This window comes from Oncorhynchus masou, chromosome 22, assembly GCF_036934945.1.
Source record: "Oncorhynchus masou masou isolate Uvic2021 chromosome 22, UVic_Omas_1.1, whole genome shotgun sequence".
NCBI classification, from domain to species: domain Eukaryota; kingdom Metazoa; phylum Chordata; class Actinopteri; order Salmoniformes; family Salmonidae; genus Oncorhynchus; species Oncorhynchus masou.
In genome coordinates, this window is record NC_088233.1 from 48,284,296 (window position 1) to 48,309,832 (window position 25,537).

The 25,537-nt window shown below is 43.9% G+C and overlaps 1 protein-coding gene across 13 annotated transcripts in view; it reads right to left on the reverse strand.

Moving 5' to 3' along the window:
• The window catches only part of LOC135509634 (pleckstrin homology domain-containing family A member 7-like), a 202,004-nt gene that overhangs the window by 104,430 nt on the left and 72,037 nt on the right, over positions 1–25,537 (reverse strand). For 12 of the 13 annotated variants that reach the window (XM_064930441.1, XM_064930452.1, XM_064930443.1 and 9 more), the window contains one exon: positions 4,069–4,152. In XM_064930441.1, coding sequence (XP_064786513.1) covers positions 4,069–4,152 — 84 coding nt within the window. Of the gene's footprint in view, positions 1–4,068; positions 4,153–20,709; positions 20,837–25,537 lie in introns of those variants that run through there. The other variant, XM_064930450.1, reaches the window with a different exon arrangement.

Below are 25,537 nucleotides of genomic sequence, written 5' to 3' on the forward strand. Positions count from 1 at the left end.
CGTCAATGCAGATCTGCTGGCTTTATATGCTGGAGCAAGATACGGCCACAGTCATATCGTAACCTCTTGATACTCCCCATCCCGGATCCGGGATCGTGAATAAAGCCTCAGGCTCATTAGCATAACGCAACGTTAACGATTTCTGAAAATCGCAAATAAAATGAAAATAATGCGCCTGCTCTCAAGCTTAGCCTTTTCTTAACAACACTGTCATCTCAGATTTTCAAAATATGCTTTTGAACCATAGCAAATCAATCATTTGTGTAAGAGTATTGCAAGCTAGCTTAGCATTTAGCACGCAACATTTTCACAAAAACCAGATAACCAAATAAATAAAATCATTTACCTTTGAAGAGCTTCAGATGTTTTCAATGAGGAGACTCTCAGTTACATAGCAAATGTTCAGTTTTTCCTGAAAGAATCTTTGTGTAGGAGAAATCGCTCCGTTTTGTACATCACATTTGGCTACCGAAACGAAAATTCAGTCACCAAAACGTCAAACTTTTTCCGAATTAACTCCATAATATTGACCGAAACATGGCAAACGTTGTTTAGAATCAATCCTCAAGGTGTTTTTTCACATATCTCTTCATTGATATGCAGTTCGTGGAAGCCTGCTTTCCCCTCAGAATCGCATGGAAAAATACCAGCAGCTGAAAATGACGCACCAATTTCGACGGAGGACACTGGGCGGACACCTGGAAAATGTAGTCTCTTATGGTCAATCTTCCAATGATATGCCTACAAATACGTCACAATGCTGCAGACACCTTGGGGAAACGACAGAAAGGGCAGGCTCATTCCTCTCGCATTCACAGCCATATAAGGAGACAATGGAAAACGGAGCCTCAAAAATCCTGCTAATTTCCTGGTTGCCGTTTCATCTTGGTTTTGCCTGTAGCTCCCTTTCTAGGGCACCCCCAGACAATATCTTGGCAGTTCTGGAAAATTCAGAGTGTTTCCTTTCCAAAGCTATCAATTATATGCATAGTCGAGCATCTTTTTGTGACAAAATATCTTGTTTAAAACGGGAACGTTTTTCATCCAAAAATGAAATTGCGCCCATCCGAGTGGTTGCATCTTTAGAGAGTTCCCCTCTAACAGAGATTTTCATCTCTGTCACCTGCTATCAGGTGAGCTGTTTAGAATGGTGTTTCCCCTGGAATGATTTTTTAGCAAATGTTTGAAAATGAGGTTTTATTGGCTGCTTCATTACATGAGTTGCATGTTCTGTTAAGGTGAATTACCATAATCTAAACGTGATGTGTCATTCTGAGCACCGTCAGTGGTCACCCTAATGGGTTGTGCACCCAATGTATATAGGTCCAATACATTTCTGAAATGGCCGGCAAATTAAAATCTTCCCGGTCACATTGTCCGGCGCCACATTTTCCTGACGGAAAACCCTGGACTAGCCCTAGTGTAGAGCCAGACAGAACAACGCCTGTGATCTACGTGGTAGTTTGACCTACTTTTTGTTGAATGCGCCGATTTTAAAATCGCTCACCAAACTACAGGTAGTGCTAGGCTACATTATATCCCACAATTCTCATGGCTGCAGCATTATAGCTTGCCTCGTTCCCCTGATAACGCTTTCAAGGCTGCAGCTGCACTGAGACTCATGACACAACGCACACACCGACACACACCTCTGGCCTGTTCCTCTGTATGCAGTGCTAGATAGAGGGTGTGCATGCTGAGTGGCCGTGACACATTATCTGCGCGGCTCAAATAAGCCCCCACGCCCACATACTGTAGCCGTTAATGAGACGGATCCATCAGAACATAGCAGGGGAATGTGCTCTCCTGTTCTCGCCAGACAGAAGGACAGAGCAAGAGTGAGCTAGATCCAAGAGAGGGAACGAGAGATGGAGCGACTACCAGAGAGAGAAAGTGAGACAGACTGGAGAGAGATATGGAGCGAGGTAGAGAACAGAGCTCTACGCTGGCGAGTGTGTGGTGTCCGTGTTATTTGCTCCACAGCTGTTTAGATTTTACGTTGACAAGCAGCCAGTGCAGTGTATAGATGCAGATATTCAAGAAATAAGAAAGTTCTGCGTGAACTCATGCTTGTCCACTGTAGTTTTATGTTGAGGCACAAAATCCAAAATCTTTTTCATGGAATGACTGTGCACAACCTTTCCAATCTGTGTCATCTTGGGCCAAAGTGCTGGACCCTGACACAGGAGGGGGACAACAGGCACTTTGTTCTAACCAAAGGTAGTCTAAATTCACTCATCTTTGGTTTAAAAGGTTAGAGCACAGGACGACTGAAGACTTCTGACAAGCGACAACCAGGGAGGAAGAGGCGAAGAGAGAGAGGAAGAGGCAAAGAGAGAGAGGAAGAGGCAAAGAGAGAGGAGAAAGAGAGAGAGGAAGAGAGCAAAGAGAGAGAGGAAGAGGCAAAGAGAGAGAGGAAGAGGCAAAGAGAGAGAGGAAGAGGCAAAGAGAGAGAGGAAGAGGCAAAGAGAGAGAGGAAGAGGCAAAGAGAGAGAGGAAGAGGCAAAGAGAGAGAGGAAGAGGCAAAGAGAGAGAGGAAGAGGCAAAGAGAGAGAGGAAGAGGCAAAGAGAGAGAGGAAGAGGCAAAGAGAGAGACTCTGTCCAAAATCTGTCCACAAAAAATAAGACCATGAAGTGAGGAACATTTGTAGAGGTTAATGAGAGTGTCAAATTGAATTGCAAATTTTCTAAGTTTCATTTGATTTATTTTCCTTTAATTAACAAGTCAGTTAAGAACCATACTTATTTTCAATGACGGCCTAGGAACAGTGGGTTAACTGCCTTGTTCAGGGGCAGAACGACAGATTTTTATCTTGTCAGCTCGGGGATTCGATCTTGCAACCTTCCGGTTACTAGTCCAACACTCTAACCACTAGGCTACTTGCCGCCCCGTTGTTAGAGCGGTCACTCGACCATCTTATCAATATAATAGAAAATCTTCAGTAAAACCAACTACAAGGTTCTACCAATGGTGCTCGTATCCTTTCCCAAAGTTCACAGGTTTTTCAGAAATCCTGGTCGGAGGATTCTCAGAATCTGGAGGGGATAAGCTGGGAGGGTATCTTCCATCTGGGAATGATGCAACCAGGAATTAAGAAAAACCTCGTCATTTCTTTCCAGAATCTCCTTGCACACAATTTCAGAGGGCAGAGCAACAAAAAAAAGAGAGAAGAGACAGAAGAACGCAAAGAGAGAAAGAGAAATTAGAGCAAGAGATGGACAGATGCGCTGCGTTGTGACACCCCACACCAGTACTCTGAGCTAAACTGGGGGTTTCAAGATGTGCAGATCATGCGCCTATAACACTAGACTTATATACCAGAGTTTGTAGGTCACAACTCATGAGCCGTTAGGGTGGTAAATCATAGCTGTACTGACAGTGTGCCATTTGGTTCACACAGTCAGGGTTAAGATGGCCTGGTAGAGGCCAGCTAAGGGTAGAGTGGAATCTGGAGACCAGGCCTCTGGACATTTGAGAGGGCACCTGGTCCAACCTTCCAACCTTGATGATCCATAAAGGGACTGAGAGAAAGAACATCCTATGTGGGTTAATGTACCACTGTTCCATAATATCAGTTTCTGAACAACACTGGCTTTGCCTTTTACTTCACACCCAATGCTGTATACACCAAACAACAACTACATATCTATACCCCAACAAAGCAAACTTTCCCAAATGTCAGCTTTCCCAGCAGTACCAGCTTTTTACCACTATTCCATTCATCCATAGATTGTTTCCCTGCTCCATATACCTTGACATATCTGGCCATCGCCACAATTCCTAGGCTCCCATCTACAGTCTTGAAATAATACACAGTTGGATTTTCTTTGAAGATTGATATTTGTCTGAGACTCTGAATGAATACACATGAATTAAGATACTTAAGCTCGGCATCTGCTGTGTTCGAGGTTTGCACACTCGTAGTTACAAATAGATGTACGCCATTGACATTCCTGAGAGGCCACAGGTCTGTTATTGACCATTACCAACTAGCATTCCAGCGATATTCTGAGAACCAAAAGTTGTCATCGCACAAAAGGGTAGATACAAGTAGATTCATCACTCACATTTCTTGGAGGATAAAACCAACGTTCTCCTGAGACACCTGTCCCGTCACGGGGTGCCGGAACGTCGTGGTCCTCTGGTTATGGCTATGAGAGGAACAGAGGAGAAGAGAGAGGGAATGGAGGTAGGAGGAGAGAGGGGGAAAAGACAGAGTGGAACCAAATTAGCATCCCTGGCTATCGAATCAGTCGGTGGTCATTGCGTTGGATTTTCACCCCCTTCGCTCACATGTACACACAAGCACATCATTCTCTAGGGGCGTAGTGGGTTTCAAGCACCAAATAACCCCCTAGTCTCGCCCCCCCTGACTTTCTCAGGCCTGTGTAGAATGTGTGGGGTGGCGGTGGCCCCCGTCCTGGACAGCTCGTATGATCTGGCCTTAAAGTGTCAGGCTCAGCACTAAATTTCAGACACACACACACACAGAGGGAGACAGAGAAAGAGAGACAGAGAAAGAGAGAGCAAATGAAAGAGCGAGAGAGAGAGCGAGAGGTCAGGCAAGGCCTCCATTGATTTCAACCTGGGGCCTGCGTCCATAGGCTACTACCGATATGTACTTCTGCACTACATAGGAAATAGGGTGCCATTTGGGGCACACGAGGGCCCTCTATCAGGGGTGTAAATGCCATTGCCAAGGGGATAAACAAAGAGGGGTGGTGGCAGGGGGGCTGGTCAATAATGCTTTGCTTTGGAAAAACTTTGAAGGCAAACGGCACCCAATGTTTTCCAACTATATACAGTCTTCAACATTCGACTCGTCTCGTGGGAGCTTGCAGAGTGAGGGTGAGTTGGAAAGTCGAAGTCACGGTCAAAGTTGACTGCCTATACGATAAGGCTGATGACAAGTGTTCCATTTATGAAACACAAAATCACTCGTAGTGTAACTGACGCTAAGTGAATCAGTGAAGTTTATTTTATTTTAATGATATATTTAAAAAAACATTACAATCCACCTGCAGTGAAGCCGCTCAACATTTGCATTACATCTTAGTCATTTAGCAGAAGCTCCCATCCAGAGCAGCATACAGGAGCAATCAGGGTGAAGTGCCCCCCTCATGGGCACATCAACATATCCACCATCCAGTCCACTCGGGGGACCCGAACCAGCGAGTGTTGACATCTCAAAATAACTAGGGAAGACATTTGTGTAGCATCTTCTGATATCGCAAAGCCAATCACACATACATACTAAGTTCAGTAAGTCTTCAACACGTCTTGCCGTTGCTTGCTATGTAGGTTAAGTCAGTCCCTTTCAGAACATAAAGGCAGATTTGGATCTTTAAGGAGATCGCTGACGATAGGCAGCGCGTCGTCCCCAGATATCCCAGAGTACCAGGACGCTCTAATCCATTCCTCTTCTTCCAGGGGTTAGGATGTAATCAGTTAAGCCCTGCGTACACCACCAAGGCTGCATGCCAAATGGCACCCCATGCCCTTTATAGTGCACTACTTTCGAACCAGTGCCAATAGAGCTCTGGGCAAAAGTAGTGCACGATGTAGGGAATAGGTTGACATTTTGGACACAGACCAAGTGACTTAAAAACAAGCCTTTATAGGGCACACATCGCACAACACTATCCCAATATATTCCCTCCGTCAAATCCCCGTAGTTGAGCTGCTGCCGTCCCTGTTCCTGTCCCTGTCGGAGCTGATGTGGAGTGACAGCTGAGAGCTCACTTCCTGGTTTAGGAAGGAAAAAAAGCACTCTGGTCCAATACACACAGGGACGTGTGAAGAGGCTGCTGTGCTGTTAGTTGTCTTGACAGAGGCTGCATCCCAAATGGCACCAAAAGTAATGCACTAAATATGGAATAGGGTGCCATTTGGGACGCAAGCAGAGTTATGTTTCACACAGGAAAATACGCACTATGCTCTAGATACGAGTCTCGGGGGACATATCTGCAACCAGGGGGTCTACCTTAGCATAGACAATTATCGTAGAAAAGTCTGTACTGCTGCAAATATGCAAATAAACATAAGTATTAGCGATATTGGCTGAACAGGAATTAATCACTTTATAGTCATTTAGCAATAGTGCTGTCCGGGGGGATAGCAGTAGCACCCACCCTCCACAGTATTTGTCAGCTATGAGCGACAATGGTGACGTGGTCACAGATCCCCATCAAATTCAACAGCAAATGTAATGTTGCAGCGATTTGGGATGACCTCAGTGTATTACTTGTAAACAACCAGTGCCAGTCTCAGGGCCCATATCTGCAACCAGAGGAAAAAAAAAAAAAAGGAAAAAAAAAATCTCTAGACCACCTTAACTCCACACACAGAGAAGCATACAAGCTTTCCCTCGCCCTCCATTTGGCAAATATGATTCTATCCTCCGGATTCCTGCTTACAACCAATAACTAAAGCAGGAGGTACCAGTGACTCAATATATACGGAAGTGGTCTGATGATACGGATGCTACGCTACAGGAACTTTTGCTAGCACGTTTTGCTAGAACAGACTGGAATATGTTCTGTGATTCATCCAATGGCATTGAGGAGTATGCCTCCTCAGTTACCAGATTCATCAATAAGTGCATTGACAACATCGTCCCCACAGTATGCACATATCCCAACCAGAAGCCATGGATGAAAGGAAACATCCACACAGAGCTAAAGGCTAGAGCTGCCGCTTTCAAGGAGCAGGACTCTAATCAGGATGCTTAAAAGAAATCCTGCTATGCCCTCAAACTAACCATCAAACAGGTAAAGCATCAATACAGGACTAAGATTAAATCCTACTACGCTCGTCGGATGTGGCAGGGCTTGCGAACTATTACAGACAAAACAAATGGGGAAACCCAGCCGTTAGCTGCACAGTAACGCAAGCCTACCAGACGCGCTAAATGCCAGAGACAGGAGCTCAGAGACAGGAGTGTGTCAAAGCATAACATTTTTGCAGCATTAAAGGTCCCCAAGAACACAGTGGCCTCCATCATTTCTTCTAGAACTGGCCACCCGGCCAAACTGAGCAATCTGGGAAGAAAGGCCTTGGTCAGGGAAGTGGCCAAGAACCCGATGGTCACTCTGACAGAGCTCCAGAGTTCCTCTGTGGAGCTGGTAGAACATTCCAGAAGGACAACCATCTCTGCAGCACTCCACCAATCAGGCCTTTATGGTAGAGCGGCCAGACGGAAGTCACTCCTCAGTAAAAGGCATACGACAGCCCTCTTGGTGGTTGCCAAAAGACACCTAAAGGACTCTCAGACCATGAGTGACAAGATTGTCTGGTCTGATGAAACCAAGATTGAACTATTTGGCCTGGATGCCAAGCGTCACATCTGGAGGACAGTGAAGCATGGTGGTGGCAGCATCATGCTGTGGGATGTTAGATATTACTGCACTGCTGGAGCTAGGAACAAACATTTCGCTGCACCTGAGATAACATCTGCAAATCTATGTAGGCGACCAATAAACAATTGATTTGGATATTTTGGGGTTGTTTCGAGCAGTTTCCAATATTTTGAGGGTAGCTTTTTTCAGTTGTTTCTGGTATTTGGGGGTAGCTGTTTGGAGTACTTTCTGGATGTTTCTGGTATTTTTTGTAAAGGGCAGCTGTTTGGTATTTTGGGTTGTTTCTGTTGGTTTCTGGTTTGGGGTATTAAGTAAGACTAGATAAATGTTAACTCTTATTATCTGGCTTTGAACATGTTGTGGGAGTACCTAAACAGAGACACAGGTGAAGCGTCATAACAGATAACATCCCTCTAAGAAAAGAAATCTCTGCTTTCTCTCAAAAACCACCCTGCATGGTGAGAGAAATAACCCACTCCACACTGGCTTTAGCACTGAGCTCATCCCGCTCTATGTACGGTGTGGTATCTACCTACAGTGCTGAGGAGGTACGTAAGGACACTCAAGTCTTGATTGGCACATCAAGGGAGGTAAACATTAATGTAAACAAATGTTGGTTACTTGGCTACTATGCCCACCCCATCCCAGTGCAGATGACTTAACCTCTTAGAATGTGTGTGTGCAAAGGCATGTGTTTATGTGTAGTAGTTGTTGTAGTAGTGTCTCCATCAAACATCAGCAAGCACTGCTCACTAAGTAGTGGTGTGAACGTTTAAACAAAATTGAGATCCTTATTGTCAAGTAAAATCCATAACAGAAAAACAATGTTTTTCTTTATGTAGACGCAGAACGTAAACAGCACAGTCCATTTCCGCTTCAACTAAGAGCGTTGCAGCGCAAAGTTCAATTTCTCCTGTTTGGTGCCCTGGCTACCGCACGGAACAGCGTGAAACGAACCTGTGCACTTTCGCAGATACTGTGTGTGACTGGGAGAGCGAAGTGTTGCATCTCGCTCATCTCAATATCCTACCCTATTCATTGATGATAGGCCATGCTTGACTGAAGTTGCTTGACTGAAGTTGCTTGACATGGCAAGCCAGGAAATTGCGAGATACAGCATTTCATTGAAAGATACAGGTTTTGACAGCCGATAGACAGGCCTAGTGCACGGTTCTGACTGTCTGCCGACTTGCCTATACGGTGCCCCTCCCATCGCTCTCCATCCCTAGCTAGCCCGCTAAGAAAGATGGAAGTGTTTGTGTTCTCGGAAGTATGGCAACAAATCTCTCCACCAATCCAAAAATACTGAAACTTAGGAGTGGTGTCCTAGAGGAATCGAATCTTGACACTCAGAAATTGCAGTAGACACCAGGAGTCAGCATGAAAGGAGTCGAGGAATCATTTATTTTTGAGATGACGCTCCTCCACTATGTCATCATCGTTAACAGTTGTAAAAATGGCAGAGAAAATCAAGCGACAGCAGCGGTCCTGCATGTCAATATTCTGAGAAGTTACAGCTGAAGTCAGAAGTTTACAATCACTTAGGTTGGAGTCATTAAAACTAATTTTTCAACCACTCCACAAATGTCTTGTTAACGAACTAATGTTTTGGCATGTCGGTTAGGACATCTAATTTGTGCATGACAAGTAATTATTCCAACAATTCTAGACAGACAGATTTCACTTATAATTCACTGTATCACAATTCCAGTGGGTCAAAAATGTACATACACTAAGTTGACTGTGCCTATAAACAGCTTGGAAAATTCCAGAAAATGTCATCAAGGCTTTAGAAGCTTCTGTTAGTCTAATCAACATCATGAGTCAATTGGAGGTGTACCTGTGGATGTATTTCAAGGCCTACCTTCAAACTCAGCCTCTTTGCTTGACATCATGGGAATATCAAAAGAAATCAGCCAAGACCTCAGAAAAACAATTGTAGACCTCCACAAGTCCGGTTCATCCTTGGGAGCAATTTCCAAACCTCTGAAGGTGCCACATTCATCTGTACAAACAATAGTACGCAAGTATAAACACCATGGGACCAAACAGCTGTCATGCCGCTCAGGAAGCAGACCATCTGTCTCCTAGAGATGAACGTACTTTGGTGCGAAAGTGCAAGTCAATCCCAGAACAACAGCAAAGGACCTTGTGAAGATGCTGGAGGATCTATATCCACAGAAACAGCCATAAAAAAGCCAGACTACGGTTTGCCACTGCACATGGGGACAAAGATGGTACTTTTTGGAGAAATGTCCTCTGGTCTGATGAAACAAAAATGGAATTGTTTGGCCATAATGACCATCGTTATGTTTGGAGGAAAAAAGGGGAAGGCTTGCAAGCTGAAGAACACCATCCCAACTGTGAAGCACACGGGTGGCAGCATCATGTCGTGGGAGTGCTTTGCTGCAGGAGGGACTGGTGCACTTCACAAAATAGATGGCATCACGAGGATGGAAAATTATGTGGATATATTGAAGCAACATCTCAAGACATCAGTCAGGAAGCTAAAAGCTTGGTTGCAAATGGGTGTGAGCAAGGAGGTCTACAAACCTGACTCAGTTACACCAGCTCTGTCAGGAGGAATGGGCCAAAATTCACCCAACTTATTGTGGGAAGCTTGTGGAAGGCTACCCGAAACATTTGACCCAAGTGAAGCAATTTAAAGGCAATGCTACCAAATACGAATTGAGTGTATGTAAACTTATGACCCACTGGGAACGTGATGAAAGAAATAAAAGCTGAAATAAATCAAATCACTCTTAACTATTATTCTGACATTTCACATTCTTAAAATAAAGTGGTGATCCTAACTGACCTAAGACAGGGAATTTGTACTCGGAATAAATGTCAGGAGTTGTGAAAAACTGAGTTTAAATGTACTTGGCTAAGGTGTATGTACACTTTCGACTTAAACTGTCATTGAGAAGGAAATCCAAACTTCCGAAGATGGAATTGAGGTACAGCAATGATGGTTAAGCATTGTCCCTGTACTATCTGAAAGTGACGCACTGTGAGACAGTTGACAGCAGCACAGCTGCCATGTGAATTCACATGAAATTTTAAGCATTTTTTTGTATGTACTTTTGTTTCTCTCCCTTTGTCACATCCCTATAACTAACACAACCTAAAAACAGTATTTAACCTACATTCTCCTAACCTGCTCCCATTTCAGTGTGTGTGTGTTTACTGTAAAAGCAGGCTGCTGTGTTGTTTGGTTAGCGGTGCTATTGAAGTGCTGTGCTCTGTCAGGGGCTCTGTACCAAGTCCTGTCAGGACAGCAACAAAGGGCTGTTATTGTTCGCACGCACGCACACACACCTTTCTTAAAATACGCCTACAATCGGCCTTGGCTTAAAACGGTTTCTTTTTTCTCATCCAGTACAGTATGCATTTCCCTCTGAGAAACCATCTTTCTCCTATATCAAAAACACAGAGAGGCTAAAAAGTTCATACAAGTGTCAACCTGTCAAAATGCTTCAGTGCATGGTTCAAGCAGAACTGTGAACTCAAGCAGTGCACTGAATAGGGTGGCATTTGGGACTCAGGCCATGCTGCACACTGCTCTCTGTCTGGCGGCCCTCTGCTTTAAGTTCCTGCACATGCAGATAAGAGGCTCTGGTGTCATTAGTGACGCGAGATGAAGATTGACTGGACAACATTGTGCAAATGCCTGTTGATAAAGTCTTAGTCCATTCTCCCATTTTCTCATGATGAAATTACAGAGAAGAAAAGAAGGGCCCGTATTCACAAAGCGTCACAGAGTAAGAATACTGATCTAGGATAAAGTCCCCCCTGTCCAAGTTCAATAAGTTCAATAAGATTTAAAACAGGCAAAACTGATCCTAAACCAGCACTCCTACAAGACTGAATACAGGCCCGTAATAAATGAACCACTGTCCATTTCTCTGTCGGAAGTTTACATACACCTTAGCCTCAAACATTTAAACTCAGTTTTTCACAATTCCTGACATTTAATCAAAGTAAAAATTCCCAGTCTTAGGTCAGTTTCGATCAGCACTTTATTTTAAGAATGCGAAATGTCAGAATAATATGATTTATTTATTATTTCTTTCATCACATTCCCAGTGGGTCAGAAGTTTACATACACTCAATTTGTATTTGGTAGCATTGCCTTTAAATTGTTTAACTTGAGTCAAATGTTTCAGTTAGTCTTCCACAAGCTTCCCACTTATCCCGGTTTGGACAATTTTGCACCATTCCTCCTGACAGAGCTGATGTAACTGAGTCAGGTTTGTAGGCCTCCTTGCTCGCACATGCTTTTTCAGTTCTGCCCACAAATTTTCTATAGGATTGAGGTCAGGGCTTTGTGATGACCACTCCAATACCTTGACTTTGTTGTCCTTAAGCCATTTAGCCACAACTTTGGAAGTATGCTTGGGGTCACTGTGCATTTGGAAGACCCATTTGCGACCAAGCTGACTGAAATCTTGAGATGTTGCTTCAATATATCCACGTAATTTTCCATCCTCGTGATGCCATCTATTTTGTGAAGTGCACTAGTCCCTGCTGCAGCAAAGCACCCCCAACCCATGATGCTGCCAACCCCCGTGCTTCAGTGTTCTTCAGCTTGCAAGCCTCCCACTTTTTCCTCCAAACAAAACAATGGTCATTTTGGCCAAACAGTACTATTTTTGTTGAATTAGATCAGAGAACATTTCTCCAAAAAGTACGATCTTTGTTCCCATGTGCAGTTGCAAACCGTAGTCTGGCTTTTTTATGGCAGTTTTGGAGCAGTGGCTTCTTCCTTGCTGAGCAGCCTTTCAGGTTATGTCAATTTAGGACTTGTTTTACTGTGGATATAGATACTTTTGTACCTGTTACTTCCAACATCTTCACAAGGTCCTTTGCTGTTGTTCTGGGGATGATTTGCACTTTTCGCACCAAAGTACATTCACCCATTAGAGACAGAACGCGTCTCCTTCCTGAGTGGTATGACGGCTGCGTGGTCCCATGGTGTTTATACTTGCATACTATTGTTTGTAGAGATGAACGTGGTACCTTCAGGCGTTTGTAAATTGCTCCCCAAGGATGAACCAGACTTGTGGAGGTCTACCATTTTTTTCTAAGGTCTTGGCTGATTTCTTTTGATTTTCCCATGATGTCAAGAAAGAGACACTGAATTTGAAGGAAGGCCTTGAAATCCATCCACAGGTACACCTCCAATTGACTCAAATGATGTCAATTAGCCTATCAGAAGCTTCTAAAGCCATGACATCATTTTCTGGAATTTTCCAACCTGTTTAAAGGCACAGTCAACTTAGTGCATGTCAACTTCTGACCCACTGGAATTGTGATACAGTGAATTATAAGTGAAATGATCTGTCTGTAAACAATTATTGGAAAAATTACTTGTGTCATGCACAAAGTAGATGTCCTAACCGACTTGCCAAAACTATAGTTTTTTTAAAAGAAATTTGTGGCGTGGTTAAAAAAAACAAGTTAATGACTCCAACCTAATTGTATGTAAACTTCTGACTTCAACTCTACACCCCCCCTCGCCTCCTTCGGAAAGTATTCAGACTTATTATCCAATTTAAAAAAAAAAGTTAAATCAAATCAAACTGGAGCAGCAGCACGGCCAGGTGGACTGGGGACAGCAAGGAGTCATCAGGCCAGGTCGTCCTGAGGCATGGTCCGAGGGCTCAGGTCCTCCGAGAGAGAGGGAGAAAGAAAGCCGACAGCCTCATTGTTTTTCCCCCTCATCAATCTACACACAATACCCCATAATGACAAAGCAAAAACATGTTTGTAGATTTTTGGGCTATTTTATATAAATAATAATAAAACTGAAATATCACATTTATATAAATATTCAGACCCTTCACTCAGTACTTTTTTGAAGCACCTTTGGCAGAGATTACAGCCTCGAGTCTAATTGGATAAAACGCTACAAGCTTGGCACACCTGTATTTGGCGAGTTTCTCCCATTCTTCTCTTCAGATCCTCTCAGGCTCTGTCAGGTTGAATGGGGAGCATTGCTGCATGGGTTCAAGTCCGGGCTCTGGCTGGACATTGGCTGGACATTCAGAGACCTGTCCCGAAGCCACTCCTGCGTTGCCTTGGCTGTGTGCTTAGGGTCATTGTCCTGTTGGATGGTGAACCTTCACCCCAGTCTGAGGTTTTGAGCGCTCTGGAGCAAGATATCATCAAGGATCTCTCTGTACTTTGCTCCATTCATCTTTTCCTTGATAATGACTAATCTCCGCAACCTCCATGCTTCACCATAGGGATGGTGCTAGGTTTACTCCAGAAGTGATGCTTGGCATTCAGGCCAAAGCTTTCAATCTTGGTTTTATCAGACCAGAGAATCTTGTTTTTCATGGTCTGAGTCTTTAGGTGCCTTTTGGCAAACTCCAAGCGGGCTGTCATGTGTCTTTTAGTGAGAAGTGACCGCAGAGTGCTGAAGCGCTTAGCACGTCTGTCCTCGGTTGCAACACTGACTACCGAGTTCCAAACTGCCTCTGGAAGCAACATCAACACAATAACTATTTGTCAGGAGCTTCATAAAATGGGTTTTTGTGGCCGAGCAACCGCACACAAGCCTAAGATCACCATGCGCAATGCCACGGGTCGGCTGAAGTGGTGTAAAGCTTGCCGCCATTGGAGCAGTGGAAATGCATTCTCTGGAGTGTTGAATCACGCTTCACCATCTGGCAGGCCGGCAAACTAATCTGGGTTTGGCGGATGCCAGGAGAACACTACCTGCCAAGGTATATTGACAACTGTAAAGTTTGGTGGATGATAAATAATGGGGCTGTTTTTCATGGTTTGGGCTAGGCCCCTAAATTCCAGGGAAGGGAAATCTTAATGCTACAGCATACAATGACATTCTAGACGATTCTTCCTGCACTTCCTACTTTGTGGCAACAGTTTGGGGAAGGATCTTTCCTGTTTCAGCATGACAATGCCCCTGTGCACAAAGCGAGGACCATACTGAATTGGTTTGTCAGCTCGGTGTGGAAGAACTTGACTGGCCAGCACAGGGCCCTGACCTCAACCACATCAAATGCCTTTGGGATGAATTGGAACCCCTACGGCGAGCCAAGCCTAATCGCCCAACATCAGTGACCGACCTCACGAGGCTGAATGGAAGCAAGTCCTAAAAGCAATGTTACAACATCTAGTGGAAAGCATTCCAAGAAGAGTGGGGGGACCAACTCCATATGAATTAATGCCCATGATTTTGCCATGAGATGTTTGACGAGTAGGTGTCCACATACATTTGGTCATGTAGCGTATCAAAGGCTAAATATGTTGGCTTTGAACAGCTGGTTACGTCACAAATGGCACCTTATTCCCTAAATAGTGCATTACTTTTGACCAGTGCCCATATGATCCTGGTCAAAATGTATGCACTAAATAGGGAACAGGGTACCTTTCGGGATGCAGCCTCCTCATTGACGTCTCATCCAATCCTAAGTGGAGACATTTGTCTCCGTATCTACTGGCGTGAGACAGCTGGCAGGTTTGCGAGAGCTGCGCGCTGAGGAAGACAGATCGCTTCAAAACATCTATTTTGTGAGTGGGTGTGTGTGTTCAGTCAAAAAGGTCAGGTCTATTTAAAGGTTTCCAGATGAAATGTGTTTGAAATGCAGGGCGGAGGACAGATGTAGGGACGGAGGGAGGGGAGGGAGGGAGAGAAAGGAGGACGGTTGTTGGTGCATTCTGAGGGACAGAGCGAGGTCATTCCCATGCAAAGTGCGGAGAGGTGTGTGTGTGTGTGCGTGTGCATGAGTCAGTCCGTCTGTCTGTCCATGTATACGTGTGTATGCATGTGGCATTCGTTTGTATGGGTATCAGTGTGTGTGTGTATATATATATAAGTTGGCGTGTGTAATGCTATGTGGGCATCAACGTGTGTGTGTGTGTGTGTGTGTGTGTGTGTGTGTGTGTGTGTGTGTGTATATATATATATATATAAGTTGGCGTGTGTAATGTATATATATATATATATATGTATATATATATATATATATATATATATATATATATTGGCGTGTGTAAGTTGGCGTGTGTAATGCGATGTGGGTATCAATGTGTGTGTATGTGTATATACGTTGGCGTGTGTAATGTGATGTGGGTGTCTGCGTACGTGGTGGCAAAGACAGACATTTAAAGTAGCCCTTTGAGTGGAGCTGCTATGTAGGCTCTGAATAATACAGCTAATAATTATCCTTCCATCCCACACGCTGGCTTTTGTTAACAGAGATGAAGAGGCTCCGGTGTCATCAGAAGTTGAGAACTCGGAACACCAGCACTCTCCTCCAAAAGAAAACTGTTTCAACGCAGACTTTGAACTATTGTTAAAAAGGCACAGATTGATTTCAAGAGGCGGGTAGTTGTGTGTGGACAAGCCTCCAAACACAACCCACATACAGCAAGTACACATTCGTACACACATGTAGCCTACAACACACACACGTAAAACTGCATGTACACTTACAAGTGAACGTGCACACAATCACGCCAAGGATATTACTTTTTTTTTAACTAGGCAAGTCAGTTAAGAACAAGTTCTTATTTTCAATGACAGCCTAGGAACAGTGGGTTAACTGTCTTGTTCTGGGGCAGAACGACAGATTTGTACCTTGTCAGCTCAGGGGATTCGAACTTGCAACCTTCCGGTTACTAGTCCAACGCTCTAACCACTAGGCTACGGCTGCCACCCCTAAGTCAAATACAGTGGGAGCCAGGCTAGCAACAGCAGCAGGCAAGTTTATATGTTGGCCTTTTCATCACATTAAAAAGGCATCACTACAGTCAGTAGGCACCTCAGCATGCTAGCGGCTCCTGTATACGTCTGGAGCGATGGCTCCAGAAACTACGTTCAAACCACACAAAGAGATACAGCACCAGTAAGAAGTTTGGACGCACCTTGTCATTCAAGGTCTTAAAAAACATTTTTGTTGTATTTTCTACATTGTAGAATAATTGTGAAGACATCAACACTATTAAATAACACATTTGGAATCATGTGGTAAGCAACAACAACAATAAAAAGTGACAAATCAAAATCTATTTCATATTTGAGATTCTTCAAAGCAGCCAACCTTTGCCTTGATGACAGCTTTGCACACTCTTGGCATTCTCTCAACTAGCTTCATGAGGAATGCTTTTCCAACAGTCTTGAAGGAGTTCACAAATATGCTGAGCACTTGTTGGCTGCTTTTCCCTTCACTCTGCGGTCCAACTCATCCCAAAACATCTCAATTGGTTTGAGGCCAGGTGATTGTGGAGGCCAGGTCATCTGATGCAGCACTCAATCACTCTCCTTCTTGGTCAAACAGCCCTTACACAGCCTGGAGGTGTTTTGGGGTCATTGTCCTGTTGAAAAACAAATGATGGTGAGACTAAGTGCAAAGCAGATGGGATGGCGTATTGCTGCAGAATGCTGTGGTAGCCATGCTGGTTAAAATAAATCACTGACAGTGTGACCAGCAAAGCACCACCACACAATCACACCTCCTCCTCCATGCTTCACGGTGGGAACCACACGTGGAGGTCATCCACGTTCACCTACTTTGCATCTCCGGGGATCACCACCTCAAGCTGATGCTGTGGTAGCCATGCTGGTTAAAATAAATCACTGACAGTGTGACCAGCAAAGCACCACCACACAATCACACCTCCTCCTCCATGCTTCACGGTGGGAACCACACGTGGAGGTCATCCGTTCACCTACTTTGCATCTCACAAAGACACGGCAGTTGAAACCCCCCCAAAATTATGTGGACTCAAAGGACAGATTTCAACAGGCCTAATGTCCATTGCTCGTGTTTCTTGGCCCAAGCAAGTCTCTTCTTCTTATTGGTGTCCTTTAGTAGTGGTTTCTTGCAATTTGACCATGAAGGCCTGATTCACACAGCCTCCTCTGAACAGTTGATGTTGATATGAGTCTGTTGCCTGAACTCTGTGATGCATTTATTTGGGCTGCAATCTGAGGATGGTAACTCTAATGAACTAATCCTTTGCAGCAGAGGTAACTCTGGGTCTTCCTTTCCTGTGGCGGTCCTCATAAGAGACAGTTTCATCATAGCTCTTGATTGTTTTTGCAACTGAAGAAACTTTCAAAGTTCTTGAAATTGTCCGGATTGACTGACGTTTCTCTCTGCTTATTTGAGCTGTTCTTGCCATAATATGGACTTGGTATTTTACCAAATAGGGCTAATAGGGTATACCACCCCTACCTTGTCACAACACAACTGATTGTCTCAAATGCATTGATAAGGAAATAACTCAAATGAACAAGGCACACCTGTTAATTTAAATGCATTCCAGGTGACTACCTCATGAAGCTGGTTGAGAGAATGCCAAGAATGTGCAAAGCTGTCATGAAGGCAAAGGGTGGCTACTTGAACAAATCAAAATATATTTGAGATTTGAGATTTTTTAAACACTTTTTAGGTTACTACATGATTCCCTGTGTTATTTCCTAGTTTTGATATCTTCACTGTTATTCTACAATGTAGAAAATAGTTTTAAAAAATACAGAAAAACCCTGAAATGAGTAGGTGTGTACACATTTTTGACTGGTACTGTATAAAAACGGTACCCATTAATTCATTTGACTCTGGGTAAGTAGAAAGAAAGTGCATAATTGCACAATTTCAATCCATCACTTTAATGTAGCTACAAGAAACTGCAATACAGCAAAATATACAGTCCAACTAGGCAGTACAACTACAGTACAGTACGACTAACTACTACTACAACTAACGTAAGGAATGCATCTCAACTCCTTTCAAGTCGCATGATATGGGCTGGCACAATTATTGTATAACAGCGACAATTATGGACAATAAATGTCAACAAAAAAAATGTCTTAATACATTAATTTTAGGTGAAGGGGCATTCAACTTCATATTTCTGTGTAGTTTGTAAAATAGCAGTAATAGCCCATAAGTTCCACTGCTCGTAAAATGATTTTCAAAAGTTCAAAGCTGTCAAATAATTTGTTTTTAACGATAGGGGTGTCACCAAAGCTGTGTTGTATTACTTTTGGTAATAGTTTAATCAAATCAAAAGTGCCGAATAGAGCAGATGTAGACCTTACTGTGAAATGCTAACTTACAAGCCGTTAACCAATAATGAATTTTAAAAAATAGGGTTAAGAAAATATTTACTAACTAAAGTAAAAAATGAAAAGAAACAATAAAATAACGAGGCTGTGTGTGGAGGTACAGGCTAGTGGAGGCAGTTTGTACATGTAGGTTGGGGTAAAGTGACTATGCACAGATCATAAACATGTGGGTATTACAGACTCTGTTAGGGAGAGGTTGAAAATATCAGTGAAGACGCTTGCTAGTTGGTCCGCACATGCTCTGTGTACAAATCCTGGTAATCCGTCTGGCCCTGCGGCCTTGTGAATGTTGACCCGTTTAAAGGTCTCGCTCACATGGGCTACCGAGAGCGTGATCACACTGGGCAGGTCACAGCTGGGTTTCCCTTTGTAGTCTGTAATAGTTTGCCAGCCCTGCGACATCCGACGAGCTTCAGTGCCGGTGTAGTAGGATTCAATCCTAGTCCTGTATTGACCCTTTGCTTGTTTAATGGTTCATTTGAGGGCATAGCGTGATTTCTTATAAGTGTCCGGATTACTGTCCCACTCCTTGAAAGCGGCAGCTCTAGCCTGAAGCTCGGTGCGGATGCTGCCTGTAATCCATGCCTTGAGATATATACGTACGGTCACTGTGGGGACGACATCATGAATGCACTAATTGATGAAGCCGGTGACTGAGGTGGTATACTCCTCAATGCCATTGGATAAATCCTGGAACATATTCCAGTCTGTTCTAGCAAAACAGTCCTGTAGCATAGCATCCACGTCATCTGACCACTTCCATATTGAGCGAGTCACTGGTACATCCTGCTTTAGTTTTTGGTTGTAAAGCAGGAATCAGGAGGATAGAATTATGGTCAGATTTGCCAAATGGAGGGTAAGGAAGAGCTTAAGTATCTTTCTCTGTGGTGGTCTAGAGTTTTTTTCCCCTCTGGTTGCACATGTGACATGCTGGTAGAAATTAGGTAAAGCGGATTTAAGTTTGCCTGCACTAAAGACCCCGGCCACTAGGAGGACCGCTCCTGGATGAGCATTTTCTTGTTTGCTTATGGCTTATACAGCTTGTTGAGTGCGGTCTTAGTGCCAGCATCGGTTTGTCATGGTAAATAGACGCCTACGAAAAATATAGATCAACACTCATGGTAGATAGTGTGGTCAACAGCTTATCATAAAGTACCTCTTCCTCAGGCGAGCAATACCTCGAAGACTTCCTTAATATTAGACTTTGCACACCAGCTGTTATTGACAAATAGATGCACACCCCCACCCCTCGTCTTACCAGACATAGCTGTTCTGTCGATACACGGAAAACCCAGCTAAATGAATATTATCCATGTCGTCGTTCAGCCCCGACTCGGTGAAACCGTATATCCTTCGCGTCAGACTCATTAAAGAAAAAAATCTTTGTTTGAGGTGAGTAATTGCTGTTCTGATATCCAGAAGCTATTTTCGGTCATAAGAGATGGTAGCAGCAACCTTGTGTACAAAATAAGTTAAACAATTGCATAAAAACACACAAAATAGCACAGTTAGTTAGTAGCCCGTTAAACGGCAGCCATCCCCTCCGGCGCCATTACCATTTGCATTACAATGAACCCACAATTCCATTATCTTCACAGCCCTATGTACAACATTTACCAAAACTATAAAACCTACACACCTCCAAGAAAAGTTAAGGTTACTCTGCATCCTAGTAAAGCAAGTGTCAACTTTATTTCACAGTTAAGCTCACTAAAGCCATTCCCTCTTCCTCAATTACATTTTTATCAGCTAAATGAGAACTCTACCTCTTTCTCTTTAAAATCTCAACCAAATCCCAGCTAAAGCTAGCATGTGCACACCTGACTGTACTATCGCAACAGATCAATAATTGTGTAGCTGCACTGCACAACCCTCTGAAGATATATACAGTATTGTAGGCTAATATCCAAGCAAAGCCGAAGCTCACCAAAGTGACTTGCTGCTTCAGCTTCCGAATAAAAACAGCACCTCAGCTGAACTATGACAGCAACTACAGTTCTAGTGCCGTTTCAGAGCTGCTTCCATTTGTTTCCCTGGAGCCAGAACCACTAGGCAGTTACTATAGCTTGTGCATTGCCCCCTAGGTCAATGTCGCTGCGGTATCCCAATAGCTCAGTTCTACCTTGCCCCCTCTCTCTCTGCCTCTCGCTCTCCCTAGATTGCTGGAAGGGTGAACACTTACAAAACACAGAGCTTTTTAAAATGGTTAAATGACAGTTAAGGGTTAAATCAAACTGGACTCTTACCTGCTTCCACATGGCTACGGCTTTCACTCTGCTGGTCTGTGGGTGTGTATGAGCTATTCCTGTGTTTAGAGGGAAGGGGGAGGGGGGGGGTTAAAGTGCTATCCCAGTAGCTCGGTCCTGTCATAGGCAGGAGGGAATGCGGGGGAATGGCTTCCCAGTACGACTGTGAGAGGCAGTACAGTGAGAGGCAAGTGACACAACGTAGCCTTGCTCCAAACTACCACGGCCTCACGTTCCCCTTATACAGCGCAGGCGTGGTGCACGTGCACGCAGAAATGCCATAAAACAAAATCAGATCTATTGAGATAAACTAAAGTCTACAGATGCCTACCAGAATGGGAACGTCAGAGAAAGCTATGGGTATTGGCACATGGAGAAAGTAGGCCCATTTATCAGTGTCGGCCGGCTGTGTGTAGAATTCTCTGTGTCTGGCGACACAAATCACTTTAATGAGGGTTATTAACCACACAGGATGAGCATGGGCCATTAGACTGCTACACATGCACCATTATACAGCCATTTGACCATATCCTCTGTAACAAGCCTCTTCTGAAATATCAGGTGCTATTTTTGGGCATTTGTTTTGCAGCGAACTCCAAATCCTTTAGGACTGGGCCCCTCAGAGGTACTTGGGTGTTCACCTCAAATAAATATCATGAGGTTGTCTTGGCGGTGACTTCAAAAAGCCTTTGTTGCCGAGAACAGGAAAAGCTAACGGTGAGTTTGTTCCTTTCATACGGATCCACAATTTCAAACTTTATTAGGCCATCTGTTACGACGGAAATTGGTCTTCTGCTCTGCTCTCGTCCACAATAGCAATGTGCGCGCAAACACAAACACATGCACGTACTGCACACACACACAGTATGCCTTCATCTCGCCATGTTCCCAAGCCTCCGTATTCTTCTCTATACCAAACTAACAAGCCTCTACTATTTTCTCTACCTCCACTGTTGTCCTTTTGATAAAGGAAGTATAACTTGTGGGATAGCTTTCAGCCGAGGGCTTGACGTCACAGCCTAACCCTAACCCAGCAGCCTGATCTATTTGCCCCCCACTCTGTTTCACCGTGGCCCTGAACAACAAGGGCATCTCCAGCACAAGAGAGAGGGGGAAGGGGGCACTCAATTCTTGTGACAGCCTGGCATCGACACCATGCCAGTGATAACGGGCATAGTCGGGGCATAGGCATCACTGACACACCTGGCATGGAGTGCCTGCTGGCTATGATGCAACAACCCCGTGCAACATGCTGTTGATAGCGGAACACGCCGACACTGAGGCGGCCATTTTGCAATGAGAGGTTTGTGTATTCCAACTCCCATTGTCTAGCTTGTGTGATATGTTTATCAATGGTGTGTTGACGCCACCAAAACAAGCAAGAGATCTGAAGTCCAGGTGTCTCGTGACCCCAAAATGTTGTTGGTTATGTATAAACTCACAGACCAAATAAGTATGTCTGCGGTCTAATGGCAGGTGATTAATCAGTATCCAACTTCATAGGACTGTGAAGCTAACTGAAGATGGCCATCTTTAGAAAATCCCAAATATGTCTAGTTGGCTTTGTGACATATGCCTCAGATGTTGGAGGGCCAGGAGGAGGTACTCGTTCCTCTGGTCTAAAAAAAAAATATCCCAATGCCCCAGGGCAGTGATTGAGGAAAATTGACCTGTGTGGTGTGCAGTCATTCAGATGGGACGTTAAATGGGTGTCCTGAATCTCTGTGTTCACAAAAAATCCCTTGGCACTTATCGTAAGAGCAGAAGTGTGTTAACCCCGGTGCCCTGGCTAAATTCCCAATCTGGCCCTCGTAACATCATGGCCACCTAATCCTCCCCAGTCTCCAATTGGCTCATTTATGCCCCCCCCTTTAACTATTCCCCAGGTCATTGCTGTAAATGAGAATGTGTTCAGTCAATTTACCTAGTAAAATAAGGGTAAAAAAATAAGTGTGTCTCGTCTCCAAAACATTGTGGATTACAAACAGACGCATAGACGAAAGAAGCGGGAAGGAACTTGGCTAGAGTAGAGAAGACTATAAACTTGGTCTGGATTGAGAGGGTACAGGGACCTAACCTATAGTTACCCCATTGGACTTTTCTTGCTCTGTCTCCAGGCTTGGCAGTAGCTAGCCTGAAATAGATGACAACAGTCTCCTCCAATGAACAGATTGGACCTGACCCTCCGTTGAACTGTCGGCACTGTCTCAGAACACATGCCCATTCCAAAATGCATTCAAATCGGATGTACTACTGCATATTCGCATTGTTAAACTGCAATACATTGGAGGAGAACCGACTTGTGTATGTGTGCGACTGGGATGTAGAGGGAAACAACTGGTCTTACAGCTCCAGCGCTAACATTAGAGGCCTGCTAACATTGCGTGAACATTTGTGTGAGTGATTTATAGTTTACACTATACCACTACTTCCCTCTGGGTGTCAGTGTCAAAACACAGTGTTGTTAGACAAGGTCAAGGTAACGGAGGTGAGTATCAGGATAGGTCAAGTTTACTCAAGTAAAAACAAAAATTGCCCAGTCATAGTTTGCTCTTCTGGTTCATTTAATTGAGTTCACTTAACAAGATAATTTCTCCTTGCCAAATTTTAGCAAGGTCAAGCCTTTGTGCTTACATTAAGTTTTTCATGGGATGAAATTAACTTAAAACACTTGGTAAAGTTAACTTAAAAAGAGTTCGGCAAGTTTTATTACTTTAAGCAGAGTTTCTCAATCAACCAAGTTAGCTTCAACACTCTAGCAAGTTCACATCAAGAGGTGTTTCCTCAATCACTCAAACTTCCTCTGGAGTTGGACTTGGACTTGTTCACTGATGAGCACAACTCTTTTCTCCGATAGCTATGGAAATTAGAGACCTGTTTGTTCGACCCTTGTCCACGCACAAATCAACGCGGCCATTTTGGAAGTCTGCTTCTGTGCCTGATTCGCTTCCATTAAACCCACTTGGAGATAATACAAATATTCACATTAGCATAAACACTGATGGCAGAGAGACAGCGTTGTGGCGTTGTGTGATTGGGATGAGTGCGGTGAGCACTGAGCTGTATCAAGACTCGTTAGAGAAGTGCCTACGCCGACTCCAAAACCCAGTCTAGTCTACACACGGCAGGTTATGCATTCACTGCAAATGAGAGACTACTGAGGGAGTGAGGATTAGGGGAAGCTATCTCAGGAGTAGTGTGTGTGTGTGTGTGTGTGTGTGTGTGAGGAAAGTTTACATAAAGGACTAGGGTTCTATTCAGCTTCCATCTGCATAGCTTGATAACATTTTTCTCTGTTTTTTCAGAGTTTCATGGTCCAGGGAAGTGACAGGGGACAGATTGTGGGTGTGAGAGAAAGTGATAGAGTGTGGGGGAAAGATGGAGGAGAGGAGGTAGAGGGAGGAGGGAGATTAAGAATAAATAAATACATCAAATTGATGGACTGAATGGAAAATGGGAAAGACCCTTACTGGAAGAAAAAAAACACGACTTCACATGTGATATTTCCACATGTTTTGTACATGTGAAACCATGTGTTTTTGGAACACTTCACATGTGATGATATTTCACATGAAGTTTTACATAGATTTTCACATAATCTTTCATACAGTACTAGTCAAAAGTTGACATCTACTACACCATTATTTTTTACTATTGTCTACATTGTAGAATAATAGTGAAGACATCAAAACTACGAAATAGCACATGTAGTAACCAAAAAAAAGTGAGATTCTTCAATGTAGCCATCCTTTGCCTTGATAGCTTTGCACACTCTTGGGATTCTCTCAACCAGCTTCACCTAGAATGCTTTTCCAGCAGTCTGGAAGGAGTTCCCACATATGCTGAGAACTTGTTGGCTGCTTTTCCATCACTCTGCAGTCCAGCTCATCCTAAACCATCTCAACAGGTTTGAGGTCGGGTGATTGTGGAGGACAGGTCATCTGATACAGCACTCTGTCACTCTCCTTCTTGGTCAAATAGCCCATACACAGCCTGGAGGTGTGTTGGGTCCTTGTGCGGTTGAAAAACATGTGATAGGAACACTAAATGCAAACCAGATGATGTGGGGGTACTTTGCTGGTGACACTGTCTGTGTGATTTATTTAGAATTCAAGGCACACTTAACCAGTATGGCTACCACAGCATTCTGCAGCAATACAGCATCCCATCAGACCTCCTCCTCCATGCTTCACGGTAGGAATTACACATGCAGAGATCATCCGTCCATCGACTCTGCGTCACACAAAGACACGGTGGTTGGAACCAAAAATCTCAAATTTGGACTCATCAGACCAAAAAGGACAGATTTCCACTGGTCTAATGTCCATTGCTCGTGTTTCTTGGCCCAAGCAAATCTCTTCTTATTGGTGCTCCTAAAAAGCAACTAATCCCTTTAAAAACAGCCTGAGGCGTAGATACGAGTCAAAATTGACTACAAAGTGTAAATAGGATAATTTTGGTCATAAAGTAATTCTCGTCTAAAACGGAGAAAACCAGGGATGAGTTTGGATTACAAGCATGTCAACAAATCATACCCCATTTTGCCAAGCTCCACGTGCAAATCGCCCCTCCGCTTCCCTTCATTGAATGGGGCGCTGTTTCATTGCCACAACCCGTTCAAAGGATCAAGGGCCCTATACGGGATTGACCATGCCTCCACAGCCAAAGTTATATGGTTTGTATGCCCTGTCGAAGGACCCTAGCTAATATGCGGAATAGGGGCTTCGAGTTCAAACCCCCCAAAAAGTACCGGTTTATGGCGTTCCTTTTTAAACCTCTAAAATTTACTTCTTAACATTTCACTTGAAATTAAATGACTTCACCATTC